We start from the raw sequence: 25,869 nt of genomic DNA on the forward strand, positions 1-25,869 counted from the left end.
TTCTTTTTATTCAAACCTAGTGTTTGCTGTAGTAATTTGACCATACTTATTTTTATTTTCCTGTAAGTACTTAATGTCTCTCTGGAAATTAGTGTTACAGAAAGCAATTCAGCAAACATTACTGTATCTACCACCTGAAGATCCTGTAGCCCGAGCACAGATGCATTGGAATAAATTTTCCCAGAGAGAGAGAGAAATATCCATTTTTAAAAACAAGATTCATACATCATTGTGATGCCCACTTTGGAAGCCAACATGATATTAAATTGTGGTGATCATGTTTTATGACGACATTGTGTATCACTGAAATCATAATTAACCTACTAGGGATTTTTCCTGAACACTATTCCTGTGTTTTAAACTACTACTAAATTTTAAGAAAATTTATTTTGCTAATTCAGGAGCTATTTTTAAAAATATTCTTCAACTCCAGGAATTCACTCTGTGAGCATAAAGTTGATCGTATATAGTACATAGCTTAAGCTATCTCTGTTCGTTACTTTGACCTATAATGGCTTAAGTCCAAAAACTTTATTTCTTCACTGATTTGAACTTTAGTATAATGTTAATACATATTACGTCAAATATCTGTTACATGAGAATCTGTTATAATTCTTGGATAATTTCCTTTACTAGACTCTGTGGTCTCCTGAATACTGCTAAGAATAATGTTGCTGGTATTATAGACTGTTACATCCAAGAGTGTTAGCTACTACTATATTTGGACTTCTTGCTTAAAACAATGAGAAAAACATAATTTTAGGGTATTTATGTATGTTCTAATTTATGTAAAGCTCTACTAGCTATTGTTTGGTTCAGAATCTCCATCTCTAAATTTTAAGTGGACTGATAATATTTTTTAAATCAAACTTAGAAAATTAATTTTCTTCACGTAATTCACGGGTATCTATATATTTGTCTTCAATAAACCCATCATCATCTATCACAAATGAATGCAGTTGTTCAAATATCACTATAGTATCTTTAGAGTTTGTATCTGGTATCTGTGAAAGAGAACTTGGGTTTCCAGTAAAACCGTCTTCATAGGTTTCTGCTTCATGTTCTTCCAGGCGATGATGGTTGTAACTAATTAGAAAATTATACCATATTGGGCATTTGATAGCCATAAAAATAAGGAGTGAAGTAATCAGTACAGTGATAACAACACCAACAAGAAATGCCCAACTTTTTCCAAGAGGTTCATGTTCTTAAATGGTAGAAAGAGAAATGGAGAGAGATTTTGTTAAATTGACAAAAATATCATAATCAAAATCACATGTCCTAATATTCCCCAGTAAGTGAACGTGCATTATAGTTTTATTTAGGCAAAAGTAAAACTACAATAAGTAAAAGGTGCTTCATATTGTGAAAGAACCCATTTCTTTTAACTATAACTACAATTTGAACATTCCAAATCCCCAAATCTGAAATACTCCAATATCTAAAACTTTTGGAGAACTGACACATGATGCTACAAGTAGAAAATTCCACACCTGAACTCATGTGAAGGGTCACAGTCAAAATGCAGATGCACTAAAAGTATCATTTAAAAAATGTGTTTAAGTTTATATGAAATATAAGTTAATTTTTTGTTTATCCTTGGGTCGCATTCCTATGCATGTGCAGATAGTCTAACATCCAAAATAAAAAATTAAGATTCAAAACGCAAGTGATCCCAAGCATTTTGGGTAAGGGATATTCAGTCTCTACCTGTCTTTTCAGGTGTTATCCATTCATCTAAAACAATTATTGATTCACAGTCATTAAGAATTGTGACATAGCTGGTTAAAATGAAGGCTCAGAAAAGTTAAATAATACACAGTGGCATTTGGATGGTACCTTGCAGAGCCTAGGTTGGAATCCCAGTATTTTGTAAATCTTTTGTTTAGATTAAGAATTGTTTTTTTACATTGTTTATAGAATTCAAGATGGAGAAAGATAAAGAGAGCTACTTAAGTTTATTCAATTTGATACTTTCAGCATTACTAGTCTTTCAAACTAGTACCTTACCTGAATTTCCTGTTAAGTTATTCAGAGAGCTATTAAATGTTGAGTTGCTAATGAACTGAAAATTAATATAAAGGTCTTCCATTACAGATGAAGTGAATTTTGAGCATTCAGCTGCATGGGGTACTGTTTTGATATTGTAGCTCTTCTGGGTATCTGGGTAGATACACATGGTGATGTTCTCATTTTCTAATAAGAAAGAATAAAGATTATTATAGGAAATAAAAATGATTAACATATTATAATTTTTATCCAGGATTTTTGACTTATCTGTCATTATTTTAAGTACATAAGATACTCTTACTTCCCTGCCTAACAACACAATGCAGAAATTATGTACATCCCTATTTTGTTATGTTGTTTTCTTTTTTTTTTTTAGATTTATTTATTTATTTTTATTTGAAAGTCAGAGTTACACAGAGAGAAGGAGAGGCAGAGAGAGAGAGGAGAGGTCTTGCATCTGATGGTTCACTTCCCAGTTGGCCGCCACGGCCGGAGCTGCACCGATCCAAAGCCAGGAGCCTCCTCGGTGTCTCCTACATGGGCTTCTGCTGCTTTTTCAGGCCATAGCAGAGAGCTGGATCGGAAGAGGAGCAGCCAGGACTAGAACCGGCACCCATATGAGATGCCAGCACTTCAGGCCAGGGTGTTAACCCACTGCACCACAGCGCTGGCCCCATGTTGTTTTCTAAATACAGTTTAAATGTATCTGTTTAGTGTTTAGTTTGTGTTAGTAAAGATTTTATGGCAGAGCATGGTGTGCAATTAACAAAGTAGGACACCTATTTTCATCTCTGTGACAAGATATTCCAAGAATAAACAAAATACTTAGAGAAAGAAATTTAGTCATATCTATTGAGTCTGTAAATTTAATACATGAAGTGACAAGTATCATATATATATATGTATATATTACATTTAGTTTTGTTTTTTTCTTGGAGGGAAGACATCTATTCTGCAATTTTTAGTTAAGTTTTTCTTTAGTTTCCCTTAAGTGGAAATCATTTCCTTTTTAATTTTCATTGTTTTTAAGAGTATTTATATTTATTTATTTGAAAGGCACAGTGACAGAGAGAGAGGGGAAGGGAAAAAAAGAAAAATCTTTCATTCACTGGCATTCACTCCCCAAATGGCTATACCAGTGGGAGCTGGGCCAGGCAAAAGCCAGAAGCCAGGAGCTCCATCTTGGTCTCTCATGTGGGAGGCAGGAACCCGTGTACTTGAGACATCATCTGCTGCTTCCCAGGTACATTAGCAGGGATCTGGATAGGAAGCCAAGTAGCTAAGACTTGAACTGGCACCTTGATAAGGGGTGTGAGAGTCCTAAGTAGTGGTTTAACTCAGTGTGCTACAATGCTGGCCCCAGTAGTTTCCTTTTTTCAGGAAACATTAAATGAGAGATTTTTCTGGGGTAGAACACCAAAAGTTAACCACATCTTGGTTTTGATTTGAACACTTACCTAGTGTCACATTTGATGTGTTCAACCAGTTCTGCAAATTGTATATACTACAGGAGCAGTTCCATGGATTTTCATATAACATTATTAATTCCAGATGAAATAGTTGTGGTACGTCAAAATAACTTAAGAAATTGCCTTGTAGACTCAGAAGTGTCAGGGTTTTTAGAGGCACAAATATATGAGGATTCAGTTGTTTTATTTTATTTTGGCATAGATACAACTGTTTGAGTTTATCCAAGCCTACAAATGCATCATGTTGAATTACATAGATGGAGTTTTTACAAATATTTAAAATTTTTAGATTGGAGAGGCTTCGGAAACTATTATTATGTAAGATAGTAATATTATTTTCCATCAAGTAGAGCTCAGTGAGTGAAGAATACTTCTGTAGAACCTTTGTGTCTGTAATGTTGAGAGTAATTTGGTTATAACTGAGATCAAGTATAGTAACATCTTTATTGATATCCACTGGAATCAAAGAATAATTCTTTTCAGTGAAATTACATTTGATTTCCTAAAAAAGAAAAAAATATTAGAAATGCGTTAGTTGGGAAAAATATTAACAATTTCCCACGATTTCATATCTAAGCACTCAGACATTGGGAGAAAATCATTTTGGGAAAAAAATCTGCTATCTAATCTGTTGGTATTATAGTATGAAAGGTAGAATGTTTCTTCATTTGTTGGGATGAAATACTCATGATTAAGGAAATTCTGATGCAATCAAGACAGGAGACTAGTTTATTATGTGTAATCATTACTAACAGAATATTGTTATATTCCCATGTCTCTTTGTATTACGTGATAAATAACAATTCTGTTAGCTTGCTTTTATTTAATATTCTAGTATGCAAGATTGGAATTTATAATGAGGAAATTATCTAAACAATCAGAGCTAATAACATTAATCAAATTAATTATGAAATTAAATAATTATGAAATAATATCTAGTAGATAACTTTGTAGAATTAACAGCTCAAAATTTGGTGTTTTAAAAGGAAATACTTGTTTTCTATCAGAAATTGATCTTTGTTTGGATTTGATGAGAAAGAAAATGTGAAGTACTTTTCTTATGTGGATGTAGATTCAAATAAATAATTCTTGTTTTGTGTGATGTGTAGTTGGAATGGACCCCCAAGAATAATGTAAAACGAGCAGTTTTTCTTATAAATACATGACTTTTTGAAAAATTTCCTATATTTTAGACTGTGGTTTTTAATGTCTTAAAACTGGTCTCTGACTTAGTAATGAAAATTTAGAGATTTCTCCTTTTTTTTTTTTTTTTTTTTTTTTTTTGACAGGCAGAGTGGACAGTGAGAGAGAGAGACAGAGAGAAAGGTCTTCCTTTGCCTTTGGCTCAGCCTCCAATGGCCACCGCAGCCGGCGCGCTGCAGCCAGCGCACCGCGCTGATCCGATGGCAGGAGCCAGGTATTTATCCTGGTCTCCCATGGGGTGCAGGACCCAAGCACTTGGGCCATCCTCCACTGCACTTCCTGGCCACAGCAGAGAGCTGGCCTGGAAGAGGGGCAACCGGGGCAGAATCCGGCGCCCCGACCGGGACTAGAACCCGGTGTGCCAGCACCGCAAAGCAGAGGATTAGCCTAGTGAGCCGTGGCGCCGGCCGAGATTTCTCCTTAATTTTTAAAGGATTCAGTTTTTATAAATGAAGACTGCTTTTGGCAAATTAGAGTCTGGCTTAGAGATCGTAGATTTTTGAATGTACACGATTTTTGAGTTTTGATAGCCCCCTTTTTTTTTTTTAACTTGGGATATTTAACTATATATACAAAAAGCATACCATTAAAACATTTTGACTACCTTCATTGTAAAAACTTACTGTTTCAGAAGTCTGGCTCTTGTCCAGTAGTAGCATGGAGACTAGCCAAAATGAGATGGTGATGCATGTGATTTTCATATCTCAAGCCTGATAGAAAAGAGAGTGTTTTCATCTCAGGAGGAGACTAGAACTCTAGAGATTATTAGAGACATTTTTTTCTCTTTAAAAATTTTTTTTTTGTAAAATGTGGAACATTACACAGCTGCTCACCAACCCTACACATGACTCTTAACTAGAAAGCCCTTTGGAGAATGAGAGCTCAGTATTTTTTAGGGTATCTGATTAGTTCCTTGATATATTGAAAGGGGCTTCAAAGTTAGTTAAGTGATTCTACATTTAAAATTTTTTAATATATATGCATAAAACAAAGTCCAGAAGAATGTGTTTTGTCTGCTTAAAAATATTTCTCCTTTATAACCTGCTGTTGTTTTCTAATTTAGAGGAACTGATTGGTAGACCTACACAACTGTTGACTTCTGCTGTCATCATGGAGATTCTTTTCTGCCTGTTAGAAGATTTTTGTTTTCTAGAATGCCATGTCTTAATTTATTGTCTTATTTCAATGCAACTTCATAACTTCCTGAGATCTAGCATAAAAAGGAATTTTTTTTAGATCTAGAAAGATATTTTTGACTAGAAATCAAATTCTAGTTGGGAGATAATTTTCCCTCAAAATATTGATGGCTTTGTCCTATTGTCTTTGGGTTTCATTGTTACTGTTAGGAAGTGTGATGCCATCTCATTCTAATTCTTTATCTTTTATGTAAATTATCTTTACCTTCAAAGCTTATAAAATGAATATTCTGAAATTGCATGATCCTGTATCTTTCTGAGATTCCGTTAAATTGGGTTCTTGGTTGACCCTTTCAATCCAGAAGCCATGTCCTTCTGGTCATGAAAATTTTCTGAATTATTCCATTGATGATATAGATGATTTTCCTCATCATTTCCTTTTTCTTTTTCTTCCTTTCCTTTCCTTTCCTTTCCTTTCCTTTCCTTTCCTTTCCTTTCCTTTCCTTTCTTCTTTCCTTTCCTTTCTCCTTTCCTTTCCTTTCCTTTCCTTTCCTTTCCTTCCCTTCCCTTCCCTTCCCTTCCCTTCCCTTCCCTTTCCCTTTCCCTTTCCCTTTCCCTTTCCCTTTCCCTTTCCCTTTCCCTTTCTTTTCTTTCTTTTCTTTCTTTTCTTTCTCTCTCTCTTCCTTCCTCCCTCCCTCCCTCCCCTCCCCTCCCCTCCCTCTCCTCCCTCCCCTCCCCTCCCCTCCCTTTCCCTCACCTCCCCTCCCTTTCCCTCACCTCCCCTCCCTTTCCCTCCCCTCCCCTCTCCTCGCCTCCCTTCTCTCCTCTCCCTTCTCCCTTCTCTCTTCTCTTCTAATTTCCATAGTTGGATATTGGACTTCAAGGACTGATTTTCCTCTTCTTTCTTCTTCTTCACACACACACGTGCACGCACATGCACATAAACACACACAAAACACACTGCTCCTGTCTGCTGGTTCATTCAGGAGCCAGGATCTCAACCCAGATTTCTCATGTGGGTGGCAGAGACTCAACTACTTGAACCAACACCTGCTGCCTTCCAGGGTCTGCATTTTATGGAAGCTGAAATCAGAACCGAACCTGGGATTTTAACCCAGGCACTCTTAAATGGATTATGGGCATCTCAAGTGACGTCTTAACTGCTGGCCAAATGCTTGCCCCAGTTTTATAATTTTTTATCCTTACTCTTCTACATTTCATCTTGGTGTGTATTTCTCTGCATTTTGGGATGCATCTTCAATTATATCTTCAAAGTTTTCTATTAAAGTGTTATTTTTCCTGTAAGTCCTTTTTTACTTCTAAGAGCTCTTTTTATTCTTTGAATATTTTCTTTTTTAAAGATTTATTTATTTATTTGAAAGTCAAAGTTAACACAGAGAGAGAGAAGGAGAGGCAGAGCGAGAGAAAGAGGTCTTCCATCCGCTGGTTCACTCCCCAGTTGGCCGCAATGGCTAGAGCTGAGCTGAGCCAGTTCTCTCATGCAGGTGCAGGAGCCCAAGGACTTGGGCCATCTTCCACTGCTTTCCCAGACCATTGACAAGAGCTGGATTGGAAGAGGAGCAGCCAGAACTCGAACCAGTACTCATATGGGATGCTGGCACTGCAGGCAGCTGCATTACCCACTATGCCACAGCACTGGCCCTGAATATTTTCTTTAGTAGTATTCTGTTGCATGAATGTTCTCATGTTTCTTATTGTTTCTTGTGCCTTTTATGGTTTTATTTAAATAGTCTTTATGTTCTCAGTTTCTAGGTTTCCATTTTATTTTGTACTTGCTTTGTTTGTTGGCTTTCTTTGTATGAGTCAGTGTTTTGTTTTTGGTTTATCTGTAAGAGTGGGTGAGTAAAACACTCATTGGACTGTATGTTTGTATGGATCTTGTAGACTGTAGAACTTTTTTATATATGCCTCTTCTACTCTACTATCTGACCAACATTCTGAGAGCTGAATGGTTAAAAAAATGTTGATGTATATTAATATTTGTTGTGTCAAATTTAATTTACCTTCATAAGTGTCCCTGTTCTCACTTCTCTCTATTGCTCAGATTCCTTTTGTTTCATTTCTCCATATAGGGAATAAAGTCTTCTAATCTTCTCAATGTAAGGGAAGAACATTATCTGTCTGAGCAGAGGCAGGGAGGAATGAATCCCTTCTCCTCTACTTCCAGAATACCTAGCACTGCCAAAGTTTTAGACCTTTTAGAGTTTCTGCAATCTAAACCAAGTGGCTTCTGAGCTTTTCTATTTGCTGGCTTGGAAGAATTTTCCTTTCCAGTCAGTTTCCATTCAACTGTTAACTTTGTGGTTTCCTAGTTTTGTTGTTCTTGCTTCCTTTTCTGTTCTCTTTGTCCTTGTTAGTTTATACCTTATTATTTAATTTTTGTGCCTTTTATGTTGATTTTAGTCAGGTTTTGGACAAGAGTCAAAATTAGTAGGTGAATTCAACATGCCATCTTTAGCTTGAAATTGCCATTTATTGTAGTATACTCTTATTGCTAAATACTTTCCATATAACCATTTTATTCATAACCTTGATGTTTCTTCTTTCTCTACCTCTGCTTTCTTAAAGTCAACATTATAAACCCTTCTGCCAGTGGGTAATTTATAAAGATATAATCTTTAGGAGTCGCCTAAAATGTAGTTTTTTGAGCTTTCTTGCATCATTTGTTACTTATGCATTTTAAGGAAAGTATATTCCATCAGAGCAGGAACTAGAAAAAACTAATCACAGTGAGTAAGACTCCCTTAAAGTTACTGAAGTCTGTCACCCACTTAGGAGTGGGAAATGTGGCTGGCGCTGCAGCTCACTAGGCTAATCCTCCACCTGCGGTGCTGGGACACCTGGTTCTAGTCCCATTTGGGGAGCCGGATGCTGTCCCAGTTGCTCCTCTTCCAGTCCAGCTCTCTGCTGTGGCCTGGGAAGGCAGTGGAGGATGGCCCAAGTGCTTGGGCCCTGCACCTCATGGGAGACCAGGAGAAGCACCTGGCTCCTGGCTTTGGATCAGCGCAGTGCGCTGGCCCTAGCAGCCGTTGGGGGGTGAACCAACGGAAAAGGAAGACCTTTCTCTGTCTCTCTCTCTCTCACTGTCCACTCTGCCTGTCCAAAAAAAAAAAAAAAAGAGTGGGAAATGTGTTGTTATTTCTTTTTTTTTTTTTTTTTTTTATCTTTTATTTAATGAATATAAATTTCCAAAGTACGACTCATGGGTTACAATGGCTTCCCCCCCCATACCGTCCCTCCCACCAACAACCCTCCCCTTTCCCACTCCCTCTCCCCTTCCATTCACATCAAGATTCATTTTCGATTATCTTAATATACAGAAGATCAGCTTAGTATACCTTAAGTAAGTATTTCAACAGTTTGCTCCCACACAGAAACATAAAGTGAAAAATAATAGATGATTTTTTTAAAATGATGATGAAATCAGATCAGACCTATTGTCATGTTTAATCCCAGTGAGAGTCAAGTTGGGAATTGAAAATTTCTTTCTTTTTTTTTTTTTTTTTTTCAATGCTGGTCTGTTCTAGTCAGTGTTTCTTCATTGCCTTCATTTTGTTGATCTGCTTTGGCTTATTCTCCTCCCTCTGTCTTTGATTGTTAAATCAGCAACTTTGCCTTGTAGCGTTTATACAGCTTGCATGTAGATATTAATAGAATCCCTTTTAGAGCCAGAATGAGTTCAAGCTATCACTTATTCCAGACCTTTGCTCACAGAAGGGGGATGCCTAAATCATTTACAAAAGATAGTTTACCTGTGCTTAATGATCTCTAGGAGTTGGTGTACAACCTCTTCAGTGGCTTGTTTTGTTATTTCCTGGTAGCCTGGTAAAGTTCTTACTGATGTCTCTGGTGATAAGTGAGGAGAAGTGAATAAAGGAGGAGAAGTGCTGTTTTTTCATAAGCAAATTTGGATGGGGTGGTTAGAAACAATAGATTACTAAGAAAATTCACTAGATTTAAGGAAAGAGGTGATATAGAATAGGAACAGATGAGGAAGGTAAAGGGGGCATGATGAGACTGTGACCTATGAGGAAACAAATATAGAGGATGATTTTATATTTAATATGTGTTATTTTATCATCTATTTAATAGTGTTTTCTCTAATATGCTAAGGAAATGAAATTATAAGGATTAAAAAATAATTTTTTCTTTGTGATAATTTCAGAATTAGAAACAGTATATTAGGCACAAGAAGGCACTGAAGAAATGTAAAGCTTTATTGGGTGGAAAACTGAAATACCCATATCTACACTGTCTTTGGGGGTTTCCACGTATTTGTATGTCTTTGGGGTGTCAAAGAAGAGTCTGGCAGAGGAGGATGAATATTGACCATCATGACACTGAATAAATCCCTAAGCGAAAGCATTTACAACCATTATTGTTTGTGTTAAAGAAAATAGATTGGCAGAGTAGTTAGTCAGTAGATTATCTAGAAATTGTTAAGTAGTCAATTTACCCTATTCAAAAAGCTGATTTTAAAAAAGGACAGTTCCTCTTGCCTTTTTTCCCTTTTGGAATTGGTTTCTCAATTTTAAATTTATTTTGAAATAACATTTGAATTTAAATTTAGTGATTACATAGGAACTAATAAAAAATAGAAAAAGGAATTTGTTTTTAGTTATTTCACAAAGTTAAGAGCACAAAACATAGCCAGCAGTGTACATTACAGAAGGGAAAAAGAGCTTTACATAAAAAGGAAATGATAGCTATTGTAAAAAGAAATAATGTTCTTACTAATAATGTTTCAGTGCAATTTCTTAGTAGCTTTTATTTATATTATTGTGTGTAATATTGTGTGTAATAAATTATTGTGTGTAATAAAAAGATGCTGTAATTTTTGAAAATAAAATCTGTGTATAGTTTTGACACTAAGTATTTTAGATATTTATGTCATTTTAGCATATTTGGAGAAGATATTAATGATTCACAATTAACTTTTCTTCTGAAGCTATTTTATAGAATTTTTTGAAACTTTAAAAGCTTTTTAGTAATGAAAATTTTCAAGAAAGAAACTTAGGTGAAGAGAATAATTATTACCCAGCTTCAAAAGTTACCAGTCTTCTATTCATCTTGCAAATTGGTTTTTAGAGTAATGTCACCTCAAAATGTCTTGTGGTTAACATTTCAAAATAATAAAAAGATCTTATAAACTTCATTGGCTAGATTAAACCATTTTTCTTTCCTAAAGAGAAACAATTGTATGGTATTCTAACCTTATTTGAGATTCTTGTCCTTCTCATAGGTTTATATATATATATATTTTTTTTTTTTTTTGACAGGCAGAGTGGACAGTGAGAGAGAGAGACAGAGAGAAAGGTCTTCCTTTGCCGTTGGTTCACCCTCCAATGGCCGCCGCGGCCAGCGCGCTGCGGCCGGCGCACCACGCTGATCCGATGGCAGGAGCCAGGTGCTTCTCCTGGTCTCCCATGGGGTGCAGGGCCCAAGCACCTGGGCCATCCTCCACTGCACTCCCTGGCCACAGCAGAGGGCTGGCCTGGAAGAGGGGCAACCGGGACAGAATCCGGCGCCCCAACCGGGACTAGAACCCCGTGTGCCGGCGCCGCTAGGCAGAGGATTAGCCTAGTGAGCCGCGGCGCCGGCCTCATAGGTTTATATTATTTCTGAGGTAGATCATTTGAAAATATACTCATATCTTATACTCTTTCCTCATTTATTAAAGGCAAAGATTGTATAGACTTAACGAACTTAAAATATAATTACTTTCTGTTTAAAAATTCAACAACCACCACCAAACCTACAAATATATAGGATCTTACCTTTACTTTTTTCTTTTGCTTCTGAGACTGGTGTACTAAAGCAGTTTATCCTGTTTCTTCTACACCATAAAACAAAAGTATGTCATATGATTGTAATTCACTTTGTTTTAACCTTTGTACCTAATGAACAGGTAATAAAAAAAAAATAGCTAGACTTCCTTAGCAAAAGATTGACTAGAAGAATAATTCCTTAAAGTCATCTTTGACTTTTTTCATGTAACAAATAAGGCAGTTTGCTTTGACTTTGTGTATGTTAACTGCTTTTCAAAATTTATTAAAATATTAACAATTTTACTTTGTGACATAAGGTATATAATATTGAGAATGCATACTTTTGAAAGATACATTGTTGCTAATTTCCATTAGTCTTACAGGTATTTTGTGTCTTTTAAAAATATTTATTCATTTATTTGACAGGTAGACCACTGGTTCACCCCTAAATGGCCACAATGGCTGGGATTGAGCCTTAACTTTCTCTCTCTCTCCCTTTTTTTTTTTTTTTTTTAAGATTTATTGATCTACTTGAGAGGTAGAGTTTTAGACAGAGAGAGACAGAGACAGAGAGAAAGGTCTTCCATCCACTGGTTCACTCCCTAAATGGTTGCAACGGTTGGAGCTGTAGGATCGGAAGAGGACAGGAACCAGTGCCCCTATGGGATGCCAGTGCCACAGGCAGAGGCTTAGCACGCTATGCCACGAAACTGGCCCCAGTCCTTAACCTTACCCTGGCTTAACCCACTGCACCACAGTACTAGAAGATTTAAATTAAAAAGATATCACCAAGTTTTGTATTTCATGGAGTTCAACTTTGTGATTTACTTTTTTTATGGCATCATCAGTTGTTTTTTTTTTCCTGCCAAGTTAGAAGAAGAGGAAAGTACTTGAAGCATAAAGAGACTTGGCAGTTGGCCATCATATGGCCTTCAGAAAATTAGTTGCCCACTTGTGCTATAGTTTCCCCTTTGTAAAATGGAATACTCTCCAACATTAGTCCTCATTTAACCATTAGCTCTAATGTAGTAGGAAATAGAAAGAAATATTGTTAGTAGTGAATAATCATGAAGTTTAAGATGAGTTCCAAAAGATTAATTTCTGTGGGATTTTATTCTCCTTATTTCATGAAGCAGAGATTAAAATGGGTGATATATTTTGCTTTAAAGTTCTGTGAGCCCGTATACCCACATAAATTTCAGCAATTCAAACATATTTGCTATACTATAATAATAGAAGTTCACACTAAAGACCTCATTCACTATTCAACAGTGAGACAAAAATAAATCAAAATTCTAAGTTATCTGTGTCATGGTGTTCATCTTTTATTTAGGTATTTTTAAAAAGACTTATTTATTTGAAAGGCAGAGTGACAGAGAGGAAGAAACAAAATTCTTCCATCATGCTAGGTCACTTCTGAACTTCTTTGAATAGCCAGAGCTGGGCCAGGAGGAAGCCAGGAACCAGGAACTGCAAGTCTCCCTCATGGGGGCAGGGAATCAAAGTACTTGGATCATCATTTGCTGCTTTCTCAGTTGTATTATCAGGAATCTGGATTGGAAGCAGAGGAACTGGGACTCAAACTGACATTTTTAGGTGTCCAAAGCAAAGCTTAACTTGCTGCACCACAATTTAGTTATTACGAGATGTTGTTTGCAAAGAATTTTCCGAGTTTTAGGTTATTTATTCTAGCAGTAAAGAATGACTGTGGGAACTGGTGCTGTGACTTAGTGGGTAAAGCTGCCACCCACAGTGCTGGCATCCTATGTGGATGCCAGTTTGAGTCCCAGCAGCTCCTCTTCCAATCCAGCTCCCTGCTGGGCCCCTATACCCACGTGAGAGACCTGGAAGAAGCTCCTGGCTCCTGGCTTTGGATGGGTCCAGCTTTGGCCATTGGGACCATTTGGGGAGTGAACCAGCAGATGGAAAATCGATTCTCTCGCTTGCTCTCCCCTCCCCCGTAACTCTTCCTTTCAAATAAATAAATAAATAAATAAATCCTTTCCTTTTTTTTTAAGAATGACTGTGAAGCGTGTGAGGGTATATATGAATCTTCAGGGCTTAGCTAGCAATTGTGAAACTGTAAAAATTATCTGTGAGTGAAAGTAAATAGTGAGAAATTAATGAAATTTTGAAACCAAAGATAGAAATTTATTGATCTTGTTATTGAGTATTTATGTTCAGTCAGGCTTTTTATAAGTAAATTTTGATGTATTTACGTAAGTGGTGTCTCACATCTTCTTACATCTTTTTCTCTCAGATTTCCTCTTTCCTATTTATAATGGACATTACATAACTTAAGTAATGTGTCATTTGTAATTTCCCATCATCATATAAAAAAAGGTTTTTTTCTAAGTGATTTCATGAATATTGCTTTTACATTATTTGTAATATTCTAGTTACATTTTTAGGAAAACTAGTTTATTATTTTACAATATTAAACTATAACAATATTTAGTCAAATACTCGTTTTAATTAAAGCAGCAAGGGGAATTTATGCAAAGCATATTAACCTAAATGTATGATTTTTTTAAAAACCATATTGCTCTACTGGTCTTCATACTCCCCAGTTCACTGAGAGCTGTGTTGCTTTACATCATTTACATGGCAACCTGCTATACGAGATTTCACTTGTTTAAAGAATTTTATTGCTAAAGGATAATTAACCCTGGTTTGTCATTTGGGGAATATAGTAACAAAAATTTTAAGTACATCCTCATGTGTACAAACCCTTAGGGATTTCCTGTGATAAACTTGATGTTTTATTAGTAACCTAAAATGGTGAGTAAGGAAGAACCTGGAGGAGAGAAAGATGTAAGTCTATCCTGACTTAGCTAAATTTCATACAGATCAAATAGAAATTCTTTTGTATGAATGTAAGGAGTTTTCAGTCACACACTGTTGTTGAATATATTTAAGAATCTCATTAAATTGAAACCATTATCTGAGTAAAACCATGTGATGCTTTTTTCTTCAATATAGTCACAAGATACTGCATGCTTTTGATTTCAGGAAAGAAAAACAAATTAGAAGTGTAGAAGAAGAAATTGAGCAAGAAAAACAAGCCGCAGATGGCATTATCAAGGATATGTCTCCTGAAAAACAAGTCAAATACATAGAGATGAAAACCACAAATGACAAATTGTTGCAGGTAATATTTGTTACAACTGTGTCCACTTTTCCAGCTGAAGTACCTTCTGAAGACTCTCAGAATCCCCAGAGTTTGATTACCCCCTACTAATCAGTCTTGGTTTGAACAGATTTCCAGCTGGTTCATATGGACATTTAAACTTAAGAAGTTTTTCTTAAAAAAAAAAAAAAAAGAAAGAAAGAAAGAAAAAAGGGTGGGAGTAGGGAGGCCAGCATGGTGGCACAGAAGATTAAGCCATGGGCTGCAGTGCCAGCATCCCATATGAGCACCAGTTTGAGTCCTACTGCTCCCCTTCCAGTCTAGCTCCCTGCTACTGCTCCTGTGAAAGCAGCAGAAGATGGCTCAAGTCCTTGGGCCCCTGCACCCATGTGGGAGAGCTAGATGAGTTCCAGGCTCCTGGCTTCAGCCTGGCCCAGCCCCTGCCATCTGGGAAGTGAACCAGCAGATGGAAGAATATGGGAGATCAATCTCTCTTTGTCTTCCTGTCTCTCTAACTCTGGCTTACAAACACTAAAATTAAATAGATATTAAAAAAAAAAAAAAAAAAACACTTGAGGGTCTGGCATTGTAGCACACTGGCATCCTGTAGGCACTGGTTAGTGTCCCATCTGCTCCACTTCCGATCCAGCTCCCTGCTAATGGACTGGGAGAAACAGTGGAAGATGGCTCAAGTGTTTGGGCCCCTGCAACCCATGGGGGAGACCTAGATGAAGCTCCTGGCTCTTGGCTTTGGCCTGGCCAAGCTCTGGCCATTTCTGCCATCTGGGAAATGAACCAGTAGAGGGAAGATTTCCCTGTCTCTCCCTTTCTCTGTAGCTCTGACTTTAAATAAATAAATAACTCTAAAAAAAAAAAAAAACAAAACAAAAAAAAACCTGAGAAGTGTCCATCTAGAAAACTTCATTTGAACCAGAGCTCATAAAAGATGCTAGCATTGCAGGGACAATGTAAGCACCTGCACTACAATGACAGCTTCCCCTAAACTTTTTTGGTGCTCATAATGATCTAGCTTTTCCTGAAATTATTATTTGTTTAGCTCTATGCATCCTTCACTTTCACATATCGAAGATATACGAAAACACTTGCATATTTTAATAAACTTTTAGTGGAAACAGTAAAAGTCTTCATAGAACACAGCCATATGGATACTTAATTTCTTTCTATTTCCTTCATCCTGAGAAACAGCAAACCTTTCAACTGCTAGGTTCCTCAATTTGAATGGCTATTGCCCCAATCATGTTACTCAAAATAAAGCTTTAAGTGCCTGCTGAAGGGCTATTGAGAATTCTCCCAATATTCAGTCATAATGGTGAGATGGTCCTAACCTAAAGGTCAGCATGGAATTAAGCCCCATAAATGCCAATAAGGAATATAGCTTTAGTTTCTCAGACATTCCTTCAATGGCAATGTAGTATGACTTTTTATCTTACACATGATTTATAAAGAAATACAATTATAGAAATGCCAAGCTACCAAAATACGGTTAGTCTTTTTTAAAAGATTTATTTATTTATTTAAAAGGAAGATATACAGAGATAGAAGGAGAGAGAGAGAGAGAAAAGGAGGGAGAGAGAGAGAGAATCGATCTTCCATCTGCTGGTTCACTCCCCAAATGGCCACAAAGCCAGGAGCCAGGAGCCAGAAGCTTCATCTGAATCTCCCACATGGGTACAAGGGCCCAAGTAATCGGGCCATCATCTACTGCTTTCCCAGGCCATAGCAGAGAGCTGATCAGTCGTGGAGCAGCTAGGACTTAAACTAGCACCGATGTGGGATGCTGGCAGTGCAGGTGGGGGCTTAGCCTTCTACACCACAGCTGTGGCTCCAAATATGGTTAATCTTGATCAATGTAAGAGTTTCATCCCAGATTTGAACCATTTTATATGTGTGTTTGTGTGTATATGTGTATAATACAGGTCTTGGCTCTAAAATAAAGTAGACGAAAACATGGTTAACAATTATAACTTTTAAAAATGACATCATTAGTTGGAAAGATTTTGATATTTAATGTTCTCAGGACACAGTAAAGTCTGTCTACTTTCAACTAACTTGAAGATACCTGGCAAGGTTTTTAGGAATAATCAAAGAAATTGGCAAAAATAGAAATAATGAATTATTAATAAATTCTAATCAAAATACAATACATCAACTAAGGTGCTTATAAAATTTTCTTTGTCATATCCGTATATTTGAAATGTTGAGAAATGGAGAGAAAAATTATTCTCAGTATAATTTGTATTTGTATTTATATTTTCTTCCTGTTTACTTCTAGGAATTAGATACACTTCAGCAACAACTAGATTCACTGAACATGAAAAAAGAGAGCCTGGAAACTGTTAAGTATAAAACCAAATAAGTGTTCTTGTATCACTCAGCTATGAAAGATAATTCAGCTAGCTATATGAATGGATCTCAGTCAAGAGCACGTTTATTTAGTATTTATTAATAGGGGAGTTCAATAATTTTTCTTCTTATTCTGGACCACAAAGATTACTTAAGTTTTGTAAGAAATTAGATTCAGTTATTGAGTCCCTACCATGTATAAATCCTTCTGCCCAGGTAGGACTTGCAAAAATCTAGCAGTAATTTAAAGACACATATACAATGGCCGGCGCCGTGGCTCAATAGGCTAATCTTCCGCCTTGCGGCGCCGGCACACCGGGTTCTAGTCCCGGTCGGGGCGCCGGATTCTGTCCTGGTTGCCCCTCTTCCAGGCCAGCTCTCTGCTGTGGCCAGGGAGTGCAGTGGAGGATGGCCCAAGTGCTTGGGCCCTGCACCCACATGGGAGACCAGGAGAAGCACCTGGCTCCTGGCTTTGGATCAGCGCGATGCGCCAGCCGCGGCAGCCATTGGAGGGTGAACCAACGGCAAAAGGAAGACCTTTCTCTCTGTTTCTCTCTCTCACTGTCCACTCTGCCTGTCAAAAAAAAAAAAAAAAAAAAAAAAAAAAAAACACATATACAAGAGGCTAAAAAAAATGAAGAGGGGGAGAGATAAGTTCATTGCTTTATGGATTTTAAAGCTTGCATATTTTTCTTACTGATTTAAAATTTTATTTTCATTTTTATTTGAAAGGCAGAGAGTGAGAGAGCCCCTGGTTCGCTCCCCAAATGCCACAACAGTTGATAATGGGAAAGGCCAATATCAGCAGCCTGGAACTCAGTTAGGTGTCCCATATGAGTGGCAGGGACCCATCATCTGCTGCCTTCCAGGATGTGAATTAGCAGGAAGCTGGATTGGAAGCAGAGTAGCTGGGACTTGAGCCATGTACTCTGACATGGGATGCTGGTAATTCAGAGTGACATCACAGCCACTGCACCAAACATCGGCCTTCTTTTTGAGAATTTTTATTTATTAACATTTTTATTTGAAAGGCAAAGAGACAGGCAGAGACAGAGAAAGAAATAGAGATCTTTTTTCTACTGCCTCACTCCCCAAATGCTTACAACAGCCAGGGCTAGGCTAGGTTGTTGTGAGCAACATGGGTGGCAGGGAGCCAAGTCTATTTCCAAATAGGTCAAATTCATAGGTTTAGGAGGTTAGGACTTTAACCTATTTTGGGGTGGACACATTTCAATCCATAACATTGTGTAAAAGTATATCTATGACTTATTCATGGGGAAGGATCTTCCTTTAGAGATCATTTCTTTGGGCTTTGAATAAGGTATTGTGGTTAAAGTTGTATATAACATTTTGACATTTTTCTTTTATCCTCCCACTGGTAGAGGTGTTCTGTATTTTTTCAGGTGTCATGTTAAGAAAATAAAATAAACTAAGGCTTCCAATTTCTTCTGAATCTTAGACTGAAAATAGGTTATGAAGTATACAGAGATTTATTTTTATTCTACCATTTAATAATATGCTTATAGCATTATTGAATACCAAGGATATTTGTTATTTATATTTCAAGATGCAAGTAATTTAAATTTATCCTTTTTCTTATAAACTGAAACTTATTTGAGAACAAATTTTTATTAAAAAATAATTAAACTTTTCCCTTTTTGTTCTTTAGGAAATAGCACACTCCCAGATAAAACAGGAGGCTGTATTACTGCATGAAAAACTTTATGAGTTGGAATCCCATCGAGATCAAATGATTGCAGAAGATAAGAATATGGGTTCACCAATGGAAGAGAGAGAGAGATTACTTAAGCAAGTAGGAAAAACAGACATACTTATTTGTCAGATTTTGGCTCATGTGTTGATTTGTTTTATTTAAGGAATATGAATTAAACAGAAAGCCAATAACCTTGTTGTCTTAAAAAATTGCAAAAGTGACCTTATCTAAATGAATATGAAATACTTTATTAAGAAAATTTAGATAAAAGTTATTTTCCTAATAAATTAGTTTTGGGGTTAAATCTGATTTTTTGTGGTCTTTATATTTTATGACCATTTTTTCATGTTTTAGAAACTTATTAGGAAAATGTGAATCTCTTTGATCATTAAATCTTTAGGTCATCTTTTTAAAGACATGTTCCATTACTAGTTTTGGGCTTCGTATTCAGAAAATGAAGTGTCTCAAGGCTAAAAATGATTTCTGATACTTACTGTTAGTGCCTTAATGAAGGAAATGGAATTAAAGTATCCTATATAATTATAATGTATCACAAAGTTGTGTGTATATATATATATATATTCACTAGCTTTCTTACTGTCCTCAGACTGGCTTCAGTTTAGCTCTAAGTTATAAATAGCATTTTTTGTTTATTCTGAAACACACTGACTGTTTGATGTTAAGGAGAACTACGTATATATTTTGGTACAACTCCAGTCAGGAACTCCTTTGTACTCTTATATTTAACCCACGAGTATGAAACAACTTTAGTGATCAATTCATGGACTATTTAAGTATTAGAATGATTCCAGAAAGTTATTAAAATCTGAAACCTCTGAACTCTTGGAAAGGAAGGAGAGAGGGATCATAGGTAGAACTGCCAAATAAAACATACTTTGGCTAGTAAAATTTTAGGTAGGCAATGAATAATCCTTTAGTAAAAACATATATGTAAGAATGGCAAGGATATTCCAATATTATGTAGTAAATATGTACTTAAAAGTTACTCATATGTGAAATTCAGATTTAACTGGGCTTGCTAACTGTCAACTCTACCTTGAAAAGGTGGAGGGAGGTGTCTCAGAAATTGTAGTGCCAGGGCCAGCACTGTGGCATAGCAGGTAAGCCACTGCTTGCAGTGCTGGCATCCTATATGGGTACCAATTCAGGTCCTGGCTGCTCCACTTCTGATCCGGCTATCTGGAAAAAAAACAAACTGTGGCCTGGGAAAGCAGTAGAAGATGGCCCAAGTCCTTGTTCCCCTGCACCCTCGTGGGAGACCTGGATGAAGCTCCTGGCTCCTGGCTTTGGATCGATGCAGGTCCAGCCATTGTGGCCAATTTGGGAGTGAACCAATGGATGGAAGACTCTCTCTGCCTCTCCTTCTCTCTCTGAGTAACTCTGATTTTCAAATAAATAAATAAATCTTTAAAAAGAAAAATAAGAAATTGTAGATACCTATCAACATCCAGATTTGAAGATGTGTTAACCTGTTATGTTGTGGAGAGATATGGATATATCTGTTATTAATTATTCTTTCTTTAAAAAAGGAGGAAAGAATCTGTGAATAGTTTCTTAGTAATGTACCTTTAATTTCAAAGGTGGAATTCTAAGAAATAGGTTTCAAGAAAGAGATGAGATTTGACGTTTTAGTACAACATACTCTAGAAGGAAATTCTCTTCAAGATAGTCTAATAATGGTTATTCTTTTTTCCTTAAAATTTTAATTTAAATTTAAAAAAACATTTATTTTTTTGAAAGAGAAGGAGAGGCAGAGGCAGAGATAGAGATCTTCCATCCACTGGTTCACTCCTCAAATTGCCACGAAGGCCAAAGGTGGGCCAGATCAAAGCCAGGAGCCAGGATCTTCATCTGGGTCTCCCATGTGGGTGCAGGGCACCAGGCACTTGGGCCATCCTCTGCTGCTTTTCCAGGTGCATTAGCAGGGAGCTAGATCAGAAATGAAGCAACGGGGACTTGAACTGGTACCCCACATGGGATGTGGGCACTGCAGACAGCAGCTTTACCCACTGTGCCACAGCACTGACCCCATAATGGTTATTCTTTAAATACTATTTTCTTTTTATGTTTTTAGGTTAAAGAAGATAATCAGGAAATAGCCAGCATGGAGAGACAGTAAGTACCTTCATACTATGACATTTTGCACCCATTTCTCATCTTTTAAATTACATTCTAAAACTATAAAAGTGCATATTATTACAGTTTTACTTTCTGTGGTTTGCTTTGATAATATTGATGTAGCATTTAATATATATTTAATATACTTTAAATATTTTGCTGAGTATTTAATTAAGAGCCAATGCATAGTACAATTGATTTTTTAAACAACTTAAGATAGTTATACCATATAATTCATGTTTTAAGATGTAATTCAGAGGTTTTTAGTGTATTCAGAAATATATAACTATCACCTCCAGCAATTGTACAACAGTTCATTTAAAAAAACAAAAAACATAAAACCCAATATCCTATAACCATCCATCCTCACTCCTCTCCCAGCTCAGTCTACTTTATATCTCTATAGATTTGTTTATTCTGACATTTCATATAAATAGAATCATACAATGAATGCAGTTTCTTATATGTTTGGATGTTTTTGCTTAGCATAATGTTTTCAAGTCATCTGTGTTATAGCATGTATTAATGTTTCATTTCTTTTTATTGTCAAAGAATATTACATTGTACAGACCATATTTTATTTATTGATTCATCACTTGATGGACATTTCTGTTGTTTCCTATATTTTGGTCGTTAAGGATCTTGCTGCTATGAACATCTGTGTACAAATTTTTGTCTTGAGATAGCTTTTTGCTGCTTTTGTGTATATATGGAACTGCTGGCTCATGTGGCAACATTATGTTTAACTGTTTGAGGAACTTCCAGACTCTTTTCCAAAGCAGCGGTACCATTTTACACTTCTACCAGCAAGATGTTAGGATTCCAGTTTCTCCACTTCCTCACTTGTACTCGTTATTATCTTTTTTATTAAAGCCATCCTAATGAGCATTTGGTGTTAATCTTGTTAGTTTTGATTCTCGTTTCCCTGAGGCTGATGATGTTGAGCTTCTTTTCTTGTGCTTATTGGTCTTATATATGTATATCTCCTTTGCAGAAATGTTTATTCAGGTCATTTGCTTTTTTTTTTTTTTTTTTTTTTTTTTTTGACAGGCAGAGTGGACAGTGAGAGAGAGACAGAGAGAAAGGTCTTCCTTTGCCGTTGGTTCACCCTCCAATGGCCACCGTGGCCGGCGCATCACGCTGATCCAATGGCAGGAGCCAGGTGCTTCCTCCTGGTCTCCCATGAGGTGCAGGGCCCAAGCACTTGGGCCATCCTCCACTGCACTCCCTGGCCACAGCAGAGAGCTGGCCTGGAAGAGGGGCAACCAGGACAGAATCCGGCGCTCCGACCGGGACTAGAACCTGGTGTGCCGGTGCCACAAGGTGGAGGATTAGCCTAGTGAGCCACGGTGCCGGCCGGTCATTTGCTTTTTAAAGTAGGCTTGTTTTTATTATTGACCTGTAAAAGTCCTTTACATATTCTAGATACAATTCCTTTATCAGATGTATGATTCGTAAAAAATTTCAAAGTGGTTCAAAATCAGTTGAGCATAGACATACAAGCTTATTTCTGGACTCCTGATTCTAGTCCATGGATATATAAATTTATTTTTATGCCAGTACTGTATTGTCTTGATTACTATAGCTTTGTAATAAGTATAACTGCTTTGTGTTAATATTTTAACCTGTATAATCTTCTAGTGAGATTTTCTTTTCCCTTTCTTTCTAATTTTTGAGTCTAATTATATAAACCTACTAAAAGAAAATTTCTAAGGACTTTTCATTTTCATATTGCAAATCACACTCAGAGGAAGGTGGGACATGGTCTGCTGTTAAAGTTGGGCAATCTAATGTTCCTGTAATATACTTGTATTCCAAGTATGTATTATGCAGAAAGATCTAGAAAAGATTTTTTTCTCTAAATTTGTAGTGTTGTCCTCAGCATGGGGCATATTATTTCTACATGTTGTTTATGTGTCTTTGAAAAGATGTCCTAAAATCATCATTAGGAGTTTCTACATTATCTTCTTAATTTATTAAATAATATTTTCAACAGGTTAACAGATATAAAAGACAAAATAAATCAGTTTAATGAAGAAATTAGACAACTTGATATGGATTTAGAGGAACACCAAGGTAACATTTCTGGTATTTTTAAAATCTAGATTAATAGATACATAGAAATATTGGTGTAGTATTAGCTATTTAACTATCTGATGTTTCTTATGTAATTCTTTATTATATTATTAAATTTTACTAAAATACGTATTATTACCAAATTTGCATTACTACAAAAGTATTACAAAATTAGTATTATTACAAAACACTAAGAATTTATTTTAAAAAAAAAAAAGGAAGTTAGATGATTTAAAGTTGTCACAGATTCCTTAGTTCCTCAATACAATCAGCTACTTATTAACTGGTAGTTGGTAGAGCTGGAGAGGGTAAGGATCAAGTCACAAAATTCACAAATAATCCTGAAATAATTACTTCCCCTGGGGGCCCAGTAATGAGATGGGAAACACTGATTAATCCTGATAATCTGTCCTACTCTCTGCAGCAGAGAGATTTGAAGAACCAGTATAGGGACCAGAACACCTGTGAAAGCTTGGGGTCTGAGCAAATGGAAGTTTTGAGGTGGGGTTTGGAGAGATATGGTGTTATGTATTTTGACGGAGGAGTCTGGTCATTAAAGTTGCCTACCTAGTTCCTCCCTCATAAATGAAGAAATACAGATTTCCTTATAGCACTTTAATCATAGTTCAACTGCCAACCAATTAGTATACCTTGTATATCAATAATTGACGGTATGTTCTTTTGCGTTAGGTATGATATAACAGTATATGTGTATGTGTCTATTCTGGTTAAAGAAATATTCATAGAAAGGGAAAAGAGTGATCTATGTCTAAATTAATTTTTGCTTCAATTTTATGATCTTTCGTTGATTTTATTTATACTTTTTCTTGATTTTTGAATAATATTGTTAGCTACTATGGATTGATTTCATATCTGGGCTGGACACTGAGTAAATTCCTTAACTTCTTTGAGCGTCAACATATATAAAAAGGAATAATGAAGCTTCAAAGGGTTTTTGTAAAGCTTACAAAGTGTCCTTTTTGTTTTTTATCCATTATCTTTTTGTATTAATGTAGAAAAAGGTAATATATAATGATATGTAGTAATGGGAAAACAGTTTTATATATAACTATATGATATATAAATATGTGTAAATGTATTTGTATATGTCCATATACACATTAGTTTTTATGTATACATGTATGTGTTTCTTTTTAATTCTGCTATACTGTGATCATCATAGATTATTGGTACACCATCGCAGGGGGTTTTTGTTAGAAGGTTACTTGTTAGAAGGTTACTTGTTAGTTCAGGACCTCATTATTTCTTGCCTGAACTATTGGAGTAGCCTCCTAACTGGTCTCCCCACCTCCAGTCTTGCCCCCTCTCAGATTCTTCCACCATAATGCTGACAGAGTGTCTTGTGTAAATGTGATTCTATGTTATTCTGCCTAACTTTGGCTCCCCATGATATATATATATAAAATAAAGTCAAAATTTTTTTGCATGTCATACTAGTACCTCTATAATGTGGCCTCTGCATGATTAGCTTCCCCTGCCCACCCTCATCATCTTTATCTGTATAGTCTAATTATCTAGTTGTGATATGCCACATCTCACCCTCTTTTTCATATGACAAATTGTTTGCCCCAACATTTTGCTCCTACTACTTGTTCCTTTTCTTGCATGTTTCTTCCCCTCTTGCTTTCCTGACTAAAATTCTCTTCCTTTGAAAATCTAACTTAGGTAGCCTCTTACCTACCAAAACTAAGTTCTTTCCTGACTTGTTTCTGGGCTTGGCTGAGTGACCCTCCCTCCCTCAGTATAATCAGAGCATGTTGTGCATGAAAATATTACTACATCGGCCACATCATGTTAAAGTTATCTGCTTATGTGTTTGTCTTCCCTCTTAGGGTGTAAGTCCTCAAGGACAAGGGCTGTGTCTAACTCACTTTGGTAATCTCTTTTTATCAACAAAAGTACCTGGGAAAGTAAGCAATAAAAATTGAAAGACTATCTAAGCAATTCATGTTTCAGCAGGAAAAGAACTGTAAAGTGAACTGAGGGTGAAAACTGGATTCTAGCCACTTTGGGCCCTGTGGTTTTAGGATATAGCTGTGCACTCTTCCCCAGATACAGCTCAACTTTCTAGTTTCTTTTGCTTCCTAGAGGATTCCTACTTTGAATTCATGTTTTCCAGTAAAGTACATGCTTATTTATATCTGCATTCTCAGCAAGTGCCTGTCTTAAGATTGTGGATAATTCATTCCTTAGGATAATTGAGTTATTTTGCTGCTAGTTCATACTTCTTTCTGCCCCCAGCCTTATTCCCTCTTTGGCCTATTTTATTCATTTCTTAAATTCTACCTGGCTTCTTCCATTAACGGCCGTTAGGTATAATCAACCCTGTAGGGATTCTGATTAAGATAGCACATAAACCATAAATATTGAGCCATTACCTTCCAGGGTGCACATTAGCAGGAAACTGGAGTTGGAAGTTGAGCAGGCATTCAAACCTAGGCACTCTGATGTGGGATGCAGGCATACCAAGCAGTGTCTTAACCACTGTTCGAAATGCCTGCTCCCATGTTTGAATTTAAGGAGTTGCTATAATCTTTCAGAGTTCAAAATACCTTTTTTTTTAAGAATTATTTTATGGGGCTGGCGCTGTGTGTAGCAGGTTAAAGCCCGAGCCTGCAGCACCAGCATCCCATATGGGCACCGGTTCGAGACCTGGCTGCTCCACTTCCAATCCAGCTCTCTTCTGTGACTTGGGAAAACAGTAGAAGATGGCCCAAGTCCTTGGGCCCCTGCACCCACGTGGGAGACTGAGAACAAGCTCCTAGCTCCTGGCTTCAGAATGGCATAGCTCTGGCCATTGCGGCCAACTGGGGAGTAA

At 36.6% G+C, this 25,869-nt stretch overlaps 2 protein-coding genes and 1 non-coding gene across 5 annotated transcripts in view; 2 read left to right on the plus strand and 1 right to left on the minus strand.

Annotated features, from left to right (window-relative positions):
- Positions 1 to 25,869, plus strand: part of IFT74 (intraflagellar transport 74) — a 116,406-nt gene that overhangs the window by 17,974 nt on the left and 72,563 nt on the right. Inside the window, exons 9-13 of the mRNA XM_002708044.5 lie at positions 14,620 to 14,758; positions 17,031 to 17,093; positions 18,771 to 18,914; positions 20,911 to 20,951; positions 22,951 to 23,030. Of these exons, the coding sequence (XP_002708090.2) occupies positions 14,620 to 14,758; positions 17,031 to 17,093; positions 18,771 to 18,914; positions 20,911 to 20,951; positions 22,951 to 23,030 (467 nt within the window). The remainder of the gene's footprint in view (positions 1 to 14,619; positions 14,759 to 17,030; positions 17,094 to 18,770; positions 18,915 to 20,910; positions 20,952 to 22,950; positions 23,031 to 25,869) is intronic.
- On the minus strand, positions 733 to 11,728 carry LRRC19 (leucine rich repeat containing 19). Of its 3 annotated transcripts, XM_008251135.4 has the most exons (6): positions 11,617 to 11,725; positions 9,592 to 9,685; positions 5,306 to 5,392; positions 3,468 to 3,981; positions 2,011 to 2,196; positions 733 to 1,207 (listed from the first exon to the last, which is right to left on the minus strand). In XM_008251135.4, the coding sequence occupies exons 3-6, from the start codon at positions 5,381 to 5,383 to the stop codon at positions 879 to 881; spliced, it is 1,107 nt and encodes a 368-aa protein (XP_008249357.2). In that variant the 5' UTR covers positions 5,384 to 5,392; positions 9,592 to 9,685; positions 11,617 to 11,725; the 3' UTR covers positions 733 to 878. The 3 variants fall into 3 exon arrangements, with proteins under 3 accessions (XP_008249357.2, XP_002708091.2, XP_069909169.1); XM_002708045.5 differs by lacking the exon at positions 9,592 to 9,685 and having other exon boundaries at positions 11,617 to 11,728; XM_070053068.1 differs by lacking the exon at positions 11,617 to 11,725 and having other exon boundaries at positions 9,592 to 9,730.
- On the plus strand, positions 24,264 to 24,324 carry MIR872 (microRNA mir-872). The gene has a single exon (NR_162704.1). It is a non-coding gene; the product is annotated as a microRNA mir-872 (primary transcript).

The sequence above is a fragment of the Oryctolagus cuniculus genome, chromosome 1, assembly GCF_964237555.1.
Source record: "Oryctolagus cuniculus chromosome 1, mOryCun1.1, whole genome shotgun sequence".
Classification (NCBI taxonomy): Eukaryota; Metazoa; Chordata; class Mammalia; order Lagomorpha; family Leporidae; genus Oryctolagus; species Oryctolagus cuniculus.

Bases quoted from the DNA above. Each gene is read 5' to 3' on its own strand.
- LRRC19 (XM_002708045.5), bottom strand. From the start codon at position 5,383: ATGAAAATCACATGCATCACCATCTCATTTTGGCTAGTCTCCATGCTA. The intron at 2,197-3,467 runs GTAAGTGTTCAA...CTTTCTTATTAG, and splicing joins CACATCAAATGTGACACTAG to AAAATGAGAACATCACCATG. The intron at 1,208-2,010 runs GTAAGGTACTAG...CTACCATTTAAG, and splicing joins TAACTTAACAGGAAATTCAG to AACATGAACCTCTTGGAAAA.